The sequence below is a fragment of the Drosophila subpulchrella genome, chromosome 2R, assembly GCF_014743375.2.
Source record: "Drosophila subpulchrella strain 33 F10 #4 breed RU33 chromosome 2R, RU_Dsub_v1.1 Primary Assembly, whole genome shotgun sequence".
Classification (NCBI taxonomy): Eukaryota; Metazoa; Arthropoda; class Insecta; order Diptera; family Drosophilidae; genus Drosophila; species Drosophila subpulchrella.
The window spans coordinates 11098453-11114196 of NC_050611.1; the positions used below are offsets into that span (position 1 = coordinate 11098453).

The 15744-nt window shown below is 45.6% G+C and overlaps 3 protein-coding genes across 7 annotated transcripts in view; 1 reads left to right on the forward strand and 2 right to left on the reverse strand.

The window, feature by feature from the left end:
• Positions 1–299: 299 nt before the first annotated feature.
• LOC119551515 (syntaxin-10) lies at positions 300–3216 on the reverse strand. Of its 2 annotated transcripts, none has more exons than XM_037860899.1 (4): positions 3060–3216; positions 2197–2354; positions 1069–1773; positions 300–896 (listed from the first exon to the last, which is right to left on the reverse strand). In XM_037860899.1, exons 3-4 carry the CDS (start codon positions 1673–1675, stop codon positions 820–822), a joined length of 684 nt encoding a protein of 227 aa, XP_037716827.1. In that variant the 5' UTR covers positions 1676–1773; positions 2197–2354; positions 3060–3216; the 3' UTR covers positions 300–819. The 2 variants fall into 2 exon arrangements, with proteins under 2 accessions (XP_037716827.1, XP_037716826.1); XM_037860898.1 differs by lacking the exon at positions 3060–3216 and adding an exon at positions 2444–2860.
• Positions 3217–3617: 401 nt separating this feature from the next.
• On the forward strand, positions 3618–5551 carry LOC119550965 (phospholipid scramblase 1). 2 transcript variants are annotated; one of them, XM_037859998.1, is made up of 5 exons: positions 3618–3754; positions 4521–4697; positions 4759–5150; positions 5248–5391; positions 5450–5551. In XM_037859998.1, the coding sequence occupies exons 1-5, from the start codon at positions 3670–3672 to the stop codon at positions 5477–5479; spliced, it is 828 nt and encodes a 275-aa protein (XP_037715926.1). In that variant the 5' UTR covers positions 3618–3669; the 3' UTR covers positions 5480–5551. The 2 variants fall into 2 exon arrangements, with proteins under 2 accessions (XP_037715926.1, XP_037715927.1); XM_037859999.1 differs by having other exon boundaries at positions 4768–5150.
• Positions 5552–15744, reverse strand: part of LOC119550960 — a 49348-nt gene continuing 39155 nt past the window's right edge. For all 3 annotated transcript variants that reach the window (XM_037859988.1, XM_037859990.1, XM_037859989.1), the window contains 6 exons: positions 13145–14697; positions 12342–13085; positions 12166–12273; positions 9048–12103; positions 8758–8984; positions 5552–8693 (listed from right to left, as the gene is read on the reverse strand). In XM_037859988.1, the coding sequence (XP_037715916.1) occupies positions 6694–8693; positions 8758–8984; positions 9048–12103; positions 12166–12273; positions 12342–13085; positions 13145–14697 (7688 nt within the window). In that variant the 3' untranslated portion in view covers positions 5552–6693. The remainder of the gene's footprint in view (positions 8694–8757; positions 8985–9047; positions 12104–12165; positions 12274–12341; positions 13086–13144; positions 14698–15744) is intronic.

The following is a 15744-nucleotide window of genomic DNA, read 5'->3' on the forward strand; positions in this document are numbered from 1 at the left end:
CATTACAACCCAGTCTTTTGAAATGTTCCAATGTCCTGATATTTAATTCGATCAATCAGTTAACTAAACAAAATTTTTTTAAATTTGTTTAAAAAAAGAAATTGTGCCCTTAAGATGTGCCATTTAAATAAATTAAAATACAAATATTTTAAAATGGCTAGTTTTTTGATATGTCACATTTATATATGTTTGTATTTCTCAAAGTTATGATCGTCAGTTTTGTTTAAGATATGATCCGAATTGATGACAAATCCGTGAGTATTCCTTTAGACGCCCCGTAAAAAGTTGTACATTGTTGCTTTAAATGACGAATTTAATTTATATATATATTTATATTTACTCAACTGCATACAAGTTTTTGCTAGATTTGGTTAGAGGAATTTCCTTAGACTCTTCGATAAATAACTCGTTTGATATTGGTAGGTCCATTTCGTGTATATATATATGCAGATATATCCTTCGATGTATATACAGGTCAGTTGAAAGATCCTTTGGCCAAATCGGGAATGACAGAACTCTGGAGAACTTGGTATATAAGTAGTTAGTTATCTTTTATTACCCGCCTACATTGACTTTACATGATCATCTCTCCGTAGCTTTGGAATTACATTATACATATATATAGGGGCTGGTAATAAATCTGATTAAAATTTATAAGTGTATATACAGCAAGGGAGTTTACTTGGAATATGCTGATAATTCGTCTAAATGAACATTATACGATTTGCATTTAAGAACCGGAATTAAAAACCATGCCAAGTCTTTAAATAAATCTAATTTACACTAAATATAACTGATTTTGAAACAAAACGATAGCAATTACAAAATAATAAATAAAATTATCACAAATAATAACAGCCCGGATAGGATAAGAATGGCGGCCCACTGTCGTTTATCTGTGGGGAGAAATTGATTATGTTAGTTAAATGTAGAGAAGAATAGTTTATAGAGGCAATTGATGGGATATTTTGGTAGTGGATTACTAGTCATGATAGTATTTTAATTGTTGTTTGAAAGATCAGTTCTGGCAATCCACAATCCAAATTCCCAGTGATATGCCTTACTCACCATTATTCATATGCAAGACTTTGGCAACTTTCTTCATGGTCGTGTCCAGCTTGGACTCTGTGGTGTCGAACTCGTTCCCAAAGTCATCCAACATCACCGCCTGCTCATCGAGCTCCACGCCAATTTGTCGCGAGACCGTCTTGAGGGTGCCAATCGAATCACTGATCATGTCCAGCTGCTCATCCTGACCCTGGATCATGCGCTGCTGTATGGACACCGTCTCGCCCACATACCTATGACTCGGACTGTCCATGCCGCCGTGATGCGTCTGTCCATAATGACTGGGACTGTCCAGGGCGTTCTCCAGTTTGGAATACTTGGTGCCGCTGTGGCGGGATGCAGCTGCCGCTGCCGCCGACATGGTTCCAGCTATGGTATTGGCCACCGCCTGACTTCCACTATTGATCAGCGAGTTGCCGTTGGGACACTCCACCAGATACGTGCGATCGTTGTGCGGATGCTGATGGTACTCGTTGGAATTGGAATTCGAGTTGGGTATGGCGATGGAATGATTGTGATTGGGACTCTGGCGATCGTTGTCGAGCAGTGGCTGGTGTGCGGTGATGTCTCTGTCCCGGCTTCGGTTCAGGCTCATCTTATCCTTCATCTGCTTGACCTCATCGCGAGTGTTGTCGATGAAGTGGCGCCGGCTGGAGAGTTCACGGTTGTCGATCCGAAACTTGCTCGGATTCTTCTCAACAATGCGTATAGGTCGAAATCGTTAGGGTTAAGGAGAAAACCAAGGGGAATTATACACAAATATAGTCGATTGACCCGACTTAAAGACACCCAGTACTCATCATATGTTAGAAGATATATCGAATGAAGAATTTGTCTATTTCTTAAAGATTTATACTCGTAACAATTAATAAGATCAGACATATAATTGAAAATAAAGACAGTATTTGACTGACCAATCAAGTTTACAATATAAATAAACGCCAAAAATATTTCAGGCTTTAAAGGTATTTCGAATTCTTCAGTATTACTATGATGACATAAGAAACAGACATTAGAAATTGACAAGTAAAATCATATCTTCTTCTCAACTCATTTCACCCCCTTAAACGCTTTGACTACCGGGATAGGAATTGATTTTCCAATGGATTGCTTTAGTGAAAAGGATATTGATAGTGTCCTCGAGGTCCTCGAGATCCCACTCTATGCTCCGTAGCGAGTTACGCAGCTCGGTGGTGGTCCATTCAGCCTCTGTTCCGCCGCTCTCGCCCAGCTCCCGCCAACGCAGATAGAGGCCGCGGGTCTTGTTCAGAGCTTTGAATACCTCGCTGAGGGGGTTTAAAAAAAATAAAAACAGAGTGATAAGTTATGGGGAAATTCCATGAAGACTGCAGTGGCCAACCAAAGGGGGACCTACTCCTTGACCACGAAAAAGGGATCCTCCAGAGACATGCCGTGTTCTCTTCTTGGTCCGAACGAAAATTAACACTCCTAGCAGTTTTTCACCAGCGTGGCGTACTTGACGGTTACTTTCATGGATTTTTCCGGGCGAAAACCACCCCCAAAATCCTAGGGGGATGCGTGCAAAGTGCAAGTTGGTAATACCAAACAAGGGGGGTTACATCAAAACTTAAGCCAAAACGGAGCAAATTTATGTTTTCTATCTTTTTTAGCAGGAATTTCACAATCAACTGGGTTTTATCTTCGGCTAGAAGCAAAGTTTGCACAGCACGTTTATTGATTATTGCACTTGGGGGCCGCGCCGCTTATCGCCCGATTTCTCTATAGATTCCGCTAATTTTGCTGGTTCCGCCGATGGCCCAGAGAACACTGTCGTTATTCGCGCTCCAGAGGCTGAAACCCCCTCAAGAACCATTGGCATTTGTTTACGCCGCTCCCGCGCCTGCGCACTACCAACTACTTTCTACCCCTTAAGAAACCGTTTCGAAAACAACCCGAAAAATGGCCCAAAAAATTCCACAACAAAAAAAGTCGGCCAAAATGCCAGCACTATTTCAATTTTCATCGCTCACCTGCTGCTCGTCGCCACCTCATTTAGCAAACTTCTATCCAAGAACACGATGACAGACTATAATTTTAATTATATACAAGACAATTTTTAACTACTTCCTTTAAATTTAAGTTTTATTTTTGTTTTGCTGCCAACAAAATAAACCGTCACACTTGGTATGACCTGAATGCGATAGAGAAAATTTCTCAAAATAAATTTAGTATATATCGCTAGCACTGAAAGTTCGTTACCGTATGTGGGGCAACTCTATTTTTAAAAATTATTGATCTTAACATTTCAGTGTTCTTTAAATACATTAAAGCTTAAAAAAAAAGGTTCTCAAAAATTATCAAATAAAAATAAAAGTTGACACTTATTGTCTCTACCAGGAAATAAAGTAGTATTGCAAATGTAACTTAATTTTTAAGTTATCGAGTTTTAGTTATTCCCACTCAAGATACTCATTCGACTAAATATGTAATAAAAAGTTTCGAGCTGCTTTGAAAACTTTAATATGACCAATAGTCGTATTCCTATCAAGTATAATATATTTACTGCACGACTGCCACACTAACCACCGTTATCCGGTTTATTTAGACCGCTGTCAAATAGGTTTGAAAAGTGCTTTGAAAATGTTGCAAAACGACGCGGTGCGGACTTTGCAATATGATAGTGAGATTCGCGTGGCCCAGCAGCCAAGTCCCCAAGAACCCAGAGGTAAATTAGGGATATAGTTTTGAAAACCAAATAAAAACTTTGGGTGAATCACCCATGGACAATTGTAACTGCCTTGTTACCAACTGATAAGCGGTGCACCGGATTAATTATTATTGGTAGCGAGTGTGTCACAGTTCGACGCAAATATGCGACTACAAGTTGGCTATATCTTATCTGGCGTTTTGTTGTGGTCTCGGTTCCTCAAGTGCCTTTGTTTGGGACGATCGAACCGACCGATCAAAACTGTTAACAAAACCAAATAAAATATTAATGATAGGAAACTATCCCTAGTTTCAAAGAGTCACCCGAAATTTAAGAAAATCGTAAAGTTATTACCGGCAATACTGTATTCCAATATGAACGGGTTTGAATATTTAAAGCAATACGCAAAAAAACAATAGATCGCAGTTATTGGATTATAAAGTTCAACAACCTAGCAAGCACAAATAAATTATATTATATTTGTATATCATAAAGTATTACGATTTTACTTAAAACTTTTTAGAACTGATTTAAAAGATTTGATGTGTCCTTGCTATATATTATATTAATCACGTTAGCATCTAAAATTGTATTTTTTTTAGAAACCTACCACAGATCAGTAAGATTGCATTAAGATCTTAATAATATGCACTCCTTAAATAGTTTTGAATGTTTTTCATTTTGATAATATTGAAATTCCGGATTTGGTTTTATTTTTTGATAAAAGAGTCAGGAAATATTTGAACCACCTTTTAATTGGATCATTTCTTTTGGTTTCTTTCAGTTTACGACTCCCATATCAGCATTACTTCACAGCCGCGACCGGAGGCTCCCCGAATCCCTTTGCCGGTCCCCATTGCCACAGTTACGGGCAGCCGGACTTTTATTCCCCTTTCCGGATACGATTGCCTAGCGGATCTGCCATCGGTGCATATTGAACAGACATTCGAACTAAACGAGGGTATGTAATCCTAACTCTACCATAAACCTTTAAGAGCTTATAGTTCTTTATTGTCCTGTAGCTCTAACAGGAGTTTCATCAGAGAATCGTTATGTGGTGCGATCTCCATTGGGTGATGCCATTTTTGCGGCCAGCGAGAGCTCTACAGAGAAAAATCGACTCCTCTGGGGAACCGGACGACCCTTTCAGATGCACCTACTGGATAAAACACATCAGGAAGCTCTAGTTTTCAGAAAGAAACTAGCGCTAGGATCACTCTGTTGCCAGCCAAAAAGCCTGGAGATTTGGATACCGCCTGGTAATGTGCTGGGCAGAGTGGTGCAGTCACCCACTTTCATGCAGCCGGAGTTCTATATCGAGGATGAGAGCACCGGACAGCCTGTATTTTGTGTGGAGGGTCCTGCTAACTCAGGATTCTGCTGCTTCTGCCTGCCCAGAGAGTGTTATTTTAAGGTTGGTAATAGATTGAGACCAGTCAAGACGTTTTGAAGTACCTATAATGCTTTACTAACCAGTATTTTTTTCATTTAACATCCTTATTTCCCTACAGATCCATTCGGGTGGCAACATGAGGGCTTCCATAGACCACAAATGGCTTGCCAGCAAGTCGCAGTACACCACAAATATTTACTTTAGTGACGTAAAGCTAACAGCCAAAGAACGGGCTTTGATATTGGGCTCAGCCTTTTTACTGGTAAATAAATCCCAAAAACCCAATAAACAGAAATAAGGTTAATTTTTATCTCTTCCAGGAATATCTGTACTTCCAGACCCGCTTCTAACTATTACAAATTCAATAAACCTTGTATATTCACATTGATTTCTTTATTTTTTGTCATTTTTTTGTATAAGATTTTATGTTTGTTTGTGTTGTTTTTTTCAGTTTTTTGATATATTTTACAATAATGTAATAGATCACTTCATTTACTTGTTGTTTAACCATACATACATACATTCAAATATATATAGGTATATATCTATGTGTGTATATATATACGTTGCTACAGCTCTTGCCATAGCAGTTTGTACAATAATTTTCATTTATCTCTATCAACTTTGTGTAGTTTGTTTGACTAACCTACCGCTTAATGCATATATGACAACATATTGATTATTTACAGTTTCCTATTCTTCATCATTTCGTTTCTCTTCTGCCAAATACAAAATTAAAACAAACAATTAAAAGAGTCTCGTGGTCTCGTCGTTTTAAAAATTAAAACAAAACTAGGGTTATACATAATTTCTTTTCAGTTGCTCTTCTTAACTTGAAGTGATAACAATTTGAAATAAGGAAGAACTATGTGATTTTCAAATGATTTAATTTGGATTTGGACATGGAAAACCAATATACTCAGTGTGGGTGTTCTGGTTCCTTTTGGGTTCATTATTGGGGCTAGGCCTTATAAATAACACACTTTTCTCGCTCTCGGCTTGTTACATTTGTAGATAGACTCACAGCACTTCAGGAGTTTTTGCATTTATGCATTTCGAAAACAAATTATGTTTAAATGTATATAATATATATCGATTTATATGTGTGCCTGTTGGTTGGCTTATAACTAGGGCTAGCTGATGACAATTCCTTAAACTAAATACTTAAGAGACAGATCGAAACAATCTGCGTGGTGACTGGGAGACTGCCTCGTCGAATCGTATAAGAGGTTGTATAAGATTCTTTTTGGGCAGTTCCCCAAGAGTGTTTACAGTGGAATAGCTGACTCGCTTATCTGGCTCTCCTATCGTTTGATTACGATTTGCGATTAGCCCAAAATTAGTTGGGACCATCACTGAAGAGAGGTGGGTCTTATAGGCTAGCTCTAGAGTAAGTTGTGTGTGCCCAAATGCGATATGCTTAGACATTTGATATGCGCTCGTTGGAGGTGGTTTGGTCATGGCGTCCCTCGCTGGAATTGTAGACGGCGTACTGACTGGTGTCCAGGTGGTAGACCACAGGATACTGATAGCCTCAGCTGGGCTGCAGCATGTACATATACTGTCAGTTGCTGGCCGCTGCCGAAGCAGCCACGGGAACGGGCACGGGAACAGGCAACTCCTGGCCAGTACGGGCACGCTTCTCGCCACCGCTCTCTGCCGGATTATCGCTCTCTTCGCCCGTGCTGCTGAAACTGCCCGGCAAACGACGCTTCAGGCTATGGTTCAAGCCATTGGCCACCGTTTCATCCTCAGACATGGAGCTGGCACGCTTAGGTGTGTTGCCAGCACTGTCGTTGTCCAGCGAAGCTATCGCCGAAGCAATAGCAGCACTAAAGCCATCTTCGGACGCGCTATCCTGCGAGACAGGACCTGTTGCATCCTGGGCCAACTGCATCATTCCCGAGGGTGTTGTATAGCTACTCAGTTTGCTCGGATCCTTTTCCAGCAGCTTCTGTGCCAGTAGCTTTAAAGATATAAGCGAATTTTCACAGTCACTTGTATCAATTTCAGTGAGACTAATCCCAGCACGTTCAATTTCGGCGTAGGTTCCAAATGGCAGCTTCTGCAGGCACTCCAGCTTCTGTACATGCGTCTTGGAGCGCAAATGCTTTGCCAGATGGCCATGGATGCGAAAGGCGATCTTGCAGTCGGTGCACTCGAAGGGACGTGGATTGGAGGTGGTTGGAACACCGAACGTCGAGGTCATCATAACCTTGTTTTTGTGCGCCTCTGATCGCTCGTGCTTCTGCAGATGTCCTTGCGTGCGGAAGGATATGCTGCAAGGTTCGCACTTAAACTTGCGCTCCATGTAGTGAATGTTCATGTGCAGAGTTAGCTGATGCTGCCGCTGGAACGTCTTGGCACAAATGGTGCAGGTTGGACGCGCATCGCCTGCAAGGGGAGCTGATGGCACTGCTCGGCCGTAGGATACATGCTGGAGATCGCTGCTCTTGCTGCTGGGCGTGGAACCGGCATTTTTAAAGCCATCTTCGCCGACGATCACCGTACGCTGGGTGGGCTGAGCGTTAATGCTGGCGCTAGCTGAAGATGCCACAGGAGTAGCTGTTGATGTGGTTGTTACAGCAGCCACAGATGTTGTTGGTGGCGGTGGCGGATTTCCAAGTACTCCACTGAAATCATTGGCATCCGGTTGCTGCACTGCAGCGGGCAAATTAGCATTATGTGGTTCCACAATATTGGGCTTCTCCTGATCCGATGGCGCCTGGATCTCCTCCTTTTCTTCCTGTGCAATTTTAGCTGGAGCTGACGTCGGAATAACTGGAGCAAGTACAGGAGCAATAGGTGGCAGCTCAACAGTTTCTGGAGTCTTAACTTCGTGGACTTCGATGCTAGGAACCTCATTTATGGTCATGACGGGCCGACTATTGGTGGTAAACAGAGTACTGCTGCTGCTGCTAAATACAGGAGACGCCGCAGTGTACAAAGTGTTGATGAGATAGCTGCGGCTAAATTGACTCTGCTTTATCTTGGCTTGATGCAGCGCATGCTCCTTGATGTAGGTCTGCAGTTGCACGTCCTCGCCCTCCGCCTCGTGCTTGGCCTGCTCCTCCATCTCAGCGGATATGCGCACCTTGTCCGACACTGAGATTAGGGTCTTCATGAAACCATTTGCGTTGCCAGAGCTGCCGAAGATCACATCGTGCATCTGCTGGGCCTGTGATTTGGGAAGGTCCTGGACGGGCGGCGGAACTGGTGACGGTGAGATGGCAGACATGGAGCCGCGCGGCTTAGTGAGATCCATGGGAGCACTTTCCTCGCTGGCCCCGCTGCGTTTAGGCTTCGACTCCTCCGGGTTGGAATAATACTGTTCCTGCTTTTGGTAGTCGAACGGTGGCTTGGGTGATGTGAAAGAGCACACCAATCGCTTGGGCTGCGAGCCCGAAGAGCCAATACTGTTTGCAGGACTAGCTGCCGGAAGAGGTGTATCGTGCAACTGTGGATAGGGCGACACGCTCTGCGGGATGGGCGGCGTCATCGAAAGCGATAGCAGGCCCCTTGCTGCCTCGTGCTCTTTCAATCGGGACTTGGATTCATCCGTATCTGGGAAAAAGGTAATAATAAATTAGAAAGATAGCCCATCGAAATAAATATGATTTCCTCTTACCACTACTTTCCGATTCATTGTCACTATAGTCATCTGAATCAGATTCTCCTGCCATCGACGACGTGCGTCCCCCTGCCGAAGTGGATGACTGCTGGTCAAAGTCCATGTCCACGTCCAGGAACTCGCTATCGGGTGGCATTGGTCCCGGATTGATGCCCAGTTCAATGCACTTCTTGAAGTGAGTCTTTGATTGCATGTGCTTGGTTAGGTTGCCCTTGGTTTTGAAACTGTGTAAGAGAGAGGTGTTTATTTAGTATACTCAAATATAACAATTAAACTCAATAACAAACCTGAAATTGCAGTGACTGCATGTGAATGGCCTCACATCCGTGTGGGTGCGAATATGCTTCTTAAGCATCGACGGCTTTTTGCAACGAATGCCGCATTCGGAGCAAACATATCTTCCCCTTCCTCGGCCCCGGATGTATGTGTAATCCTCGTGAGACTCGTAACCACCCACCAGGGGCTGTCCGGACGGACTTGTCTCCAGCTTCTTGGCCTGCGCCTCCTCGTTCGCCTTGGCCGCCACATTCGCCTCGCTGAGAGCGGCAACTGTGACTGTTGGTGGGGTCTTCAGAGGCCCTTGATAAAAGGCACTACTACTGGTCGTCGTCGAAGTGGAGGAAACTGTTTGCTGGGAGGCGACCAGATTATAGCTTAGCTTTCCTGATCCAGCCATCGCTGTGGAGCTACCATTTCCCAGCATCCTTTGACGTGAGTCATAGAGAGCCATAACTTGCTTCAGTTTAAATCCAAGTGGATGCGGTTGGTTCTCCTCGCACACCTGCCACACGCTATACATCGATAGTTTGTGCATTCCGGCCACATACGAAGGTTGCGGGCAATTCACCGTACAGTAAAACATCTTTGTGCTGCATTTAAGACCCAGATAGGTGTAGGCATGTCCATTGAGATACAGTTGCACACAGGATTTGGACGGCCTCGGAGTCTCTGGCGAGATCAGCGGCAATGTATTTGCTGTAGGTGTAATGCCGTGATGGCGTTTTGGCGTAAAGGTTCCCGGCTTTAGTGGCAAGCTAGTGGGTCGCAGGAACTTTGATTTGGCCGATGATGAGGTACTTGCAACGGGATTGGTTTCCTCCGTGTTGTTTCCATTGGGAGTCTCCACGTGCAGCGGTGTTAGAGGCGACTCCTGCTGTTTTCCAGTAATCACATTTTCCAGATTGAAGTGACGCACTTCAGGTTCCGTGGTCTTTACATTATCAGCCATGCGGAGAAAGTTAAATGGTGCCTTCTTAGGCGTCTCCTTGCTGTTCCATTGTAGAGCTTGCCGTTGGGCTGGAGTGGGTGGTTGGCGGCTGAATTCGCTTGGCACATTTTGAACTCCTCCAAATGGCGATAAAGCCTTTAGTTCACCTGAAGCGCCCCCCAAAAGAAGTGGGCTGGGTTGCTTGCGGTTTGGGCTACGTCCTCGACTGGATGGAATCGGCAGCTGCAGCTGTTGCGGTGGCGGAGGAAGCAGTGGCATTTGTGGCGTTAAGCTCCCGGGTCCTGGCATTCCGGGCACATGAGGAATTGGTGTGACTGGTGTGCTTTTATCACCACCGCTCATCGGTGGCAGCGTTAGCGGATTAAAGGCAGTTATCGAGTTAATGGGTGGAAACTGAAAGTGCTGCGGACCCGAACTAACGCCGAGCAGTCCACTGCCACTAACCAGGGCCATCAGCTTGCGCTCCTTACTCGATGATCCTGGTTCGTTGTTGGTCTTGACTGACACGTCCTGAAAGCTTCCACCGGACAGTAACGGAGTTCGAATCATCTTGGGGCTGTTATCCAAATCGGGACATTCCGAAATGGGAATCATGCTGCCTCCAGAGGAGGTGAATCTGCGCAATCGCTCCTCCTTAGAGGACTGCAACTCCGGAACAGTATTACTGTTATTCTGGTTGTTAAAGGAAAAGTTAAAATTTGTCGACTGCTGAGAGGAGGAAGCCACGACCATATCGCTGGTCTTGACACGCTTGGCGGGCTGAGCTTCAGTATCGCGCATTGCAAACTGCCGATCCTCGTGCATTTTGGTAATAACCACCGAGTCCTGGGCCTTGCGTGGTGCATTCTGCTGTGCATAGTCGACCAGGGGTGTTTTACCCAATAACGGGCCTGGCGATGGCAGTGGTGCATCCACAAATCGCAGGGCTTCAATCTGAGGGGCAGGAGCAGATATTGGAGCAGGAACTGCAGCTGGAGTAGACGCAGTTGCAGTAGGGGCTGTTACGGTTGAGGTCCTCGCTGGCGTTTGTGCTGCACTCAGGCGACTTAATATCTGACTGCTCCTCTTCGTATTCAACTGTGAAAAGGCTAATTTGGCCAGAGATAATGGATTTTTTGAGTTTGCCATGTGACTCTTCAGTTCCGGCAGACTTAACGACATCGAGTTGGAGCGAAAGGGTGACGATGCCGGACTCATTGGAGCACTGGAGCTCGCATCCTGGCAGTAGGTGCTGTTGTGCAGCTTCAGTTCGTCCGCGCTGCGGAACTCGTTCGCGCAGATGGGACACGAATAAACAGCGTCATCGCCCTCGCCAATTGGCACCGCCAATCCTCGGGCATTCAGCAACAGATTCTTGATGATCGAGTTGTTCACCTGGGCAATGGGTGGTGCAGTTTTGGAGCCGCTAGCCGAATTCACAGATGTCGCAGGAGTGGGTGGTACAGAGTTGGAACTCAAGGAGCTCACCGGCACTGTGACCATAGTTGGCTTGGGCTTTGCTGATAGGTTTAAAGGCATCACATGCACCGCCGTCGCCGGTTGCTCGTTTTTGGCCACTGGTGTGGCTGGATCCTGGCGATATTGCATTGTTTGCATGGGCAGCGGGGAGGGCGGGGGTGGCAGTTGTTGCTGCTGCTTCACAGGCGTTGTCATCGCCGAAGCAGGCTTATAGGTATTCCTCTTAACCAATCCATTTGGAGGTTCTAATTGCTGCTGTTGCTGCTGCTGGTTCTCCTGCTGCTGTTGCATGTACGTATAGTAGTTCTGCTGCTCGAGCTGCTGCTGTTGGATAAGCTGTTGTTGCTGCTGCTGCTGGAGTTGCTGTTGCTGCTGTTGTTGCTGCTGCTGCTGTTGCTGCTGCTTTTGGACGATGGCCTGTGCCAAATTCACTTTAGTCTCGCGCTCTGGCATCTGGGCATTGATGTTGTGACTGTTGTTTGCATGCAATGCCGCCGGATTGCTGTTGGCTGCATTGTTGCTGTTGGCATTGTTGAAGCTGCGGGAACGACTCAACTGCTTGGGATACTTTTTCTGCAGCAATAACTCCTTGTTCTCCACAATGGCTTCGTTTTGAGAGATCAACTTGGAAATGTGCTCCTGTACTTTGGCCACATTCTGAAAATGATAAGGCCCATATAAGTAATACATCGATAAGAAGTTTTTACGGCAACACTTACTACTTGCTTGCCACCACTGGAGCTGGCAAAACTGCTGAGATTGGCGGCGGGCGTGGGAGTGGAAGGCGCTGTTGCTACATTTGAGACCTGGCTATTAGCTCGCACCAGCTGTGAGTAATAAAAAATGTGTTAATTACAAACAATATTCTCATCAAAGAAAACAGTTCTTAACCAACCTGTTGAGGCGGCAGACTGGGAGGCTGTTGCATTGGTGGGGGTGCCTTTACTAAAGGTGAATGTTGCTGCTGTTGCTGCTGCTGCTGTTGTTGCTGCTGTTGGGCCAGGTGGATCTGTTGCAGTTGGAATTGCTGAATGACCAGCGCATGCTGATGAATGGCAGCGGCCGCTGCTTCTTGGTTGTAATACGGAGGCTGGCCCAGATAATAAACTCCACCAGGTGCCACCGGCATGGCGGCCAACAGCGATTGCTGGGCCAGCAGGGACTGCTGCTGCTGCATCTGCAACTGGATCTGGTGCGAGTTAATGTGGTGCTTCATCTTCATCTGCGTGCTGGGCGATAGCGTGGGATGTGCCAGGGATGGCTGTTGCACCAGGGGAAGCTGAATCGACAGCTTCTGCTGAGCCATCTGATGTTGCTGCTGCTGCTGAATGTGCAACTGCTGCTGCTGCTGCTGCTGTTGTTCCTTGCTGCTGCCAGGCACGTACAACGCGGCATTATGGAACTTGGGTTTATATGGCTTGTAGTCGATCGATGGTCGATGCTGGGCAGTGGCCGAGTGGAGATTATCCGCGGTGGTGGGTGGCAAAGTGCCTGCAGCCGGCGAGCCTAGCGGCAACTGTTGCAAATACTGCGGTAGCGGTGGCTGCTGAATGTAGGCACTCTTGGCCGCAGACAGAGTGGAAGGCGAGGGTGTGGGCGAATTCATGGGCTCATCGTAGGGCGATCCAGCGCGACTTGGCTGCAATAAATCAAGAAATTAGATAGGGTTTCGATGGGAATCTCATTAATTTGACTTACCAGCTCCGAACTACTGTTGCTTAGCTCGGCATCCTGATCGGACAGACCATCGTCCGCATCGGCTGGCACCTCCAAGCCCCGAGCTCTGGCCGCATGCGATCTTGAGCGGCAATGCTTGTACAAATTGCTCTTCGTCTTGAACGCAATGCCGCAGGTGTCGCACGGATAGGGTCGCTCGTTGGTGTGGGCCCGTATGTGCTTCTCCAGCACCGAGGGCTTGGCACAAATCAGATTGCAGTAGGTGCAAACGTAGCGTCCGGATTTCTCTCCCACTGGATTGACCACAGCTGCTACCGGACTTGCCGTTGTTGGCTGCGTCACTTGCTGATGCTGGGCAAATGTTGCCGGTGACAGTGTGGCATTTGCCGCATAGTTGCTGTTGCTGTTCGTATTGCTGTTACTGAGTGGCGTTCGCGTTCTTGCCGCCGCTTTGTAGCCACTATTGCTGCTGCTGCTGCTGCTGATGATGAGACCGTCCTCTTGACCAATGGCATTGACATGATTGCTATTTACAAAATTGGCACTGAATTCATGTGTGGCTGCTGGCGGCGGCGGCGGCGGCTGATGTTGATGTTGCTGCTGCTGCACTTGCTGGTGGTTTTGCTGTTGGGTCATCAGATGATGGTGGTGACCATTGGCCAGCGGCGCTGGCGGTGGCGATAGCGAACTGTTTGAGGAGAGCGATGTGGTGCGAATGGCATCGCCACTTGGTTGATGGTGGGCACCACCGCCGCCATTCGTTGCATTCCCGCTCTCCACCTCGGTGGTGCTGGCCAAGCGTTTGAACTTTTTGTGCAGATAGCGTGAAATATTTGACCAATCCCCCAACGGAGCCTCATCGGTGGCGGGTGTGGCATTTACGGTGGTCTGCTGGCTGCCAATGATGCTCGTGTTGGCCACATTCGGAGCCACTGGCTCCTGGTTGCTGCTGACTGCTGCCATCTGTTGTAGCGTCATTTTGCTATCACTTAGATTTGCTTTATCTCTACACTTAAATTCATAATTATTCTCACTAATACTATTATCACTGTGGTGGTTGTTGTTGTTATTATTATTTGTATTATTGTTGTTGTTGTTGCTGATGATGTGGTTGCTGTTGTCAACAGTCGGCAGCGGCAACTCGCTTAGTTTATCTCGTGTGCTTGTACTGGGTTTGCTATTGCTGTTGCTGTTGCTATTGCTACTAGCAACATCTGTTGCTGCTGCTTTGGAGGCGTTTAATGGGGCTGATGTTGCTTCTGTTGCTGCTGCTATGTTGGCTTTGCTGGTTGTTCTCTTGGTGACTGTTGTTGTTGCCGTTGCAGTTTCCCGATATGTTTGCTTCTTGGTTGATGTTGCTGCTGATGTTACTGCTGTTGTTGCTGCTGTGGTTGCTGTTGCTGTTGCTGCTGCTGCTGCCGCTGCTGCTGCTGCTGTGGCACGTCGCGTATTGTTCACTTTATTGGTCTTGTACTGTTTGCCTGCGGTTTTGTAATGCTTGGCCGTTGTGGTTGTTGCATTTTCCATATTATTATCGAATTTATTACCCTGTGACGTATTTGCAGCGGGCTCATCTATAGCGAAAAGAGAAAAAGAAATCCCAAGTTAATTCAATGTATTCCGCATAGTTTAATTTAAGTGCCAATGCTAATTGATACATCCATGATAAGCCCATTTATACAGTGGTTTCCTTGCTTCATGCTCTGCTAAATATTTTAGACGATTAACCGATAATAATCTAGCTAGCAATGCGAATGGCAAAGACAAGTCAACTGCTTTGCTGCTGACCAAGAACTTGGCCAAGTTGCAGTGCAATTAATTATTAATTTAAGTTAATACACGCTTTGTGTCAACTTGCAGCTAATAGACCCCTTTGCTTCGAATCAACTTTGAATAATTCAAGTGCACTTGCTGTTTTTGCTTGGGTTTCCCAAGACGTGTTTCCTGCCCAATGTATAGTTTTATTTGTAGCCACACATTATCACCTCTAATTGGGGCTCAATCTTATCAACGCGTAACCGAGAATGCCAGATACTGAGCACGTTAATTCCGCCAGCGGCGATCCATCCACCAGGTGAATCACAAATTGGCGAATTCCTGTGCACTATTGAAAATCAATTTCCCACTCTGCGAACGTGTCAACATCGATAAAGCACAGTGGCAAAAATATATTTATACGTTTAAACCCAAATATGTATGTATTTTTGCCTTGTTTCTTTTTTATCAACTTTCTATTTTGAATTCCCAACTTAGCTAGGGTTCAGGCCCCACCTGCTGCAGGCAAAAAGGCAGACAGGCGACCAAAAAATACAACAAAATCCAAAAAAATAATCCAAGAAAACTGACAACTGAAGTGTAATGACTGGTGTCACTGGCGATTCGTTTGTTGTTGGGGGCTTCCTTATCACACAGCTCGTGCACACATGTGTGACAACAGTGCGTATCAGTATTATAAAGCTGATGACAGGAGATTATAAATGGGCTTATAAAGCGTTGCCAAATATAAAGAGAGGAAACTTGAAAAAAAAGTGTCCGTTAAGATTACGTTTTTAAAGTAGGTTCTATAAATTCTCTTTGAAGTGAATTTTATATTTATATATAAACAATTCAATTATATTGGG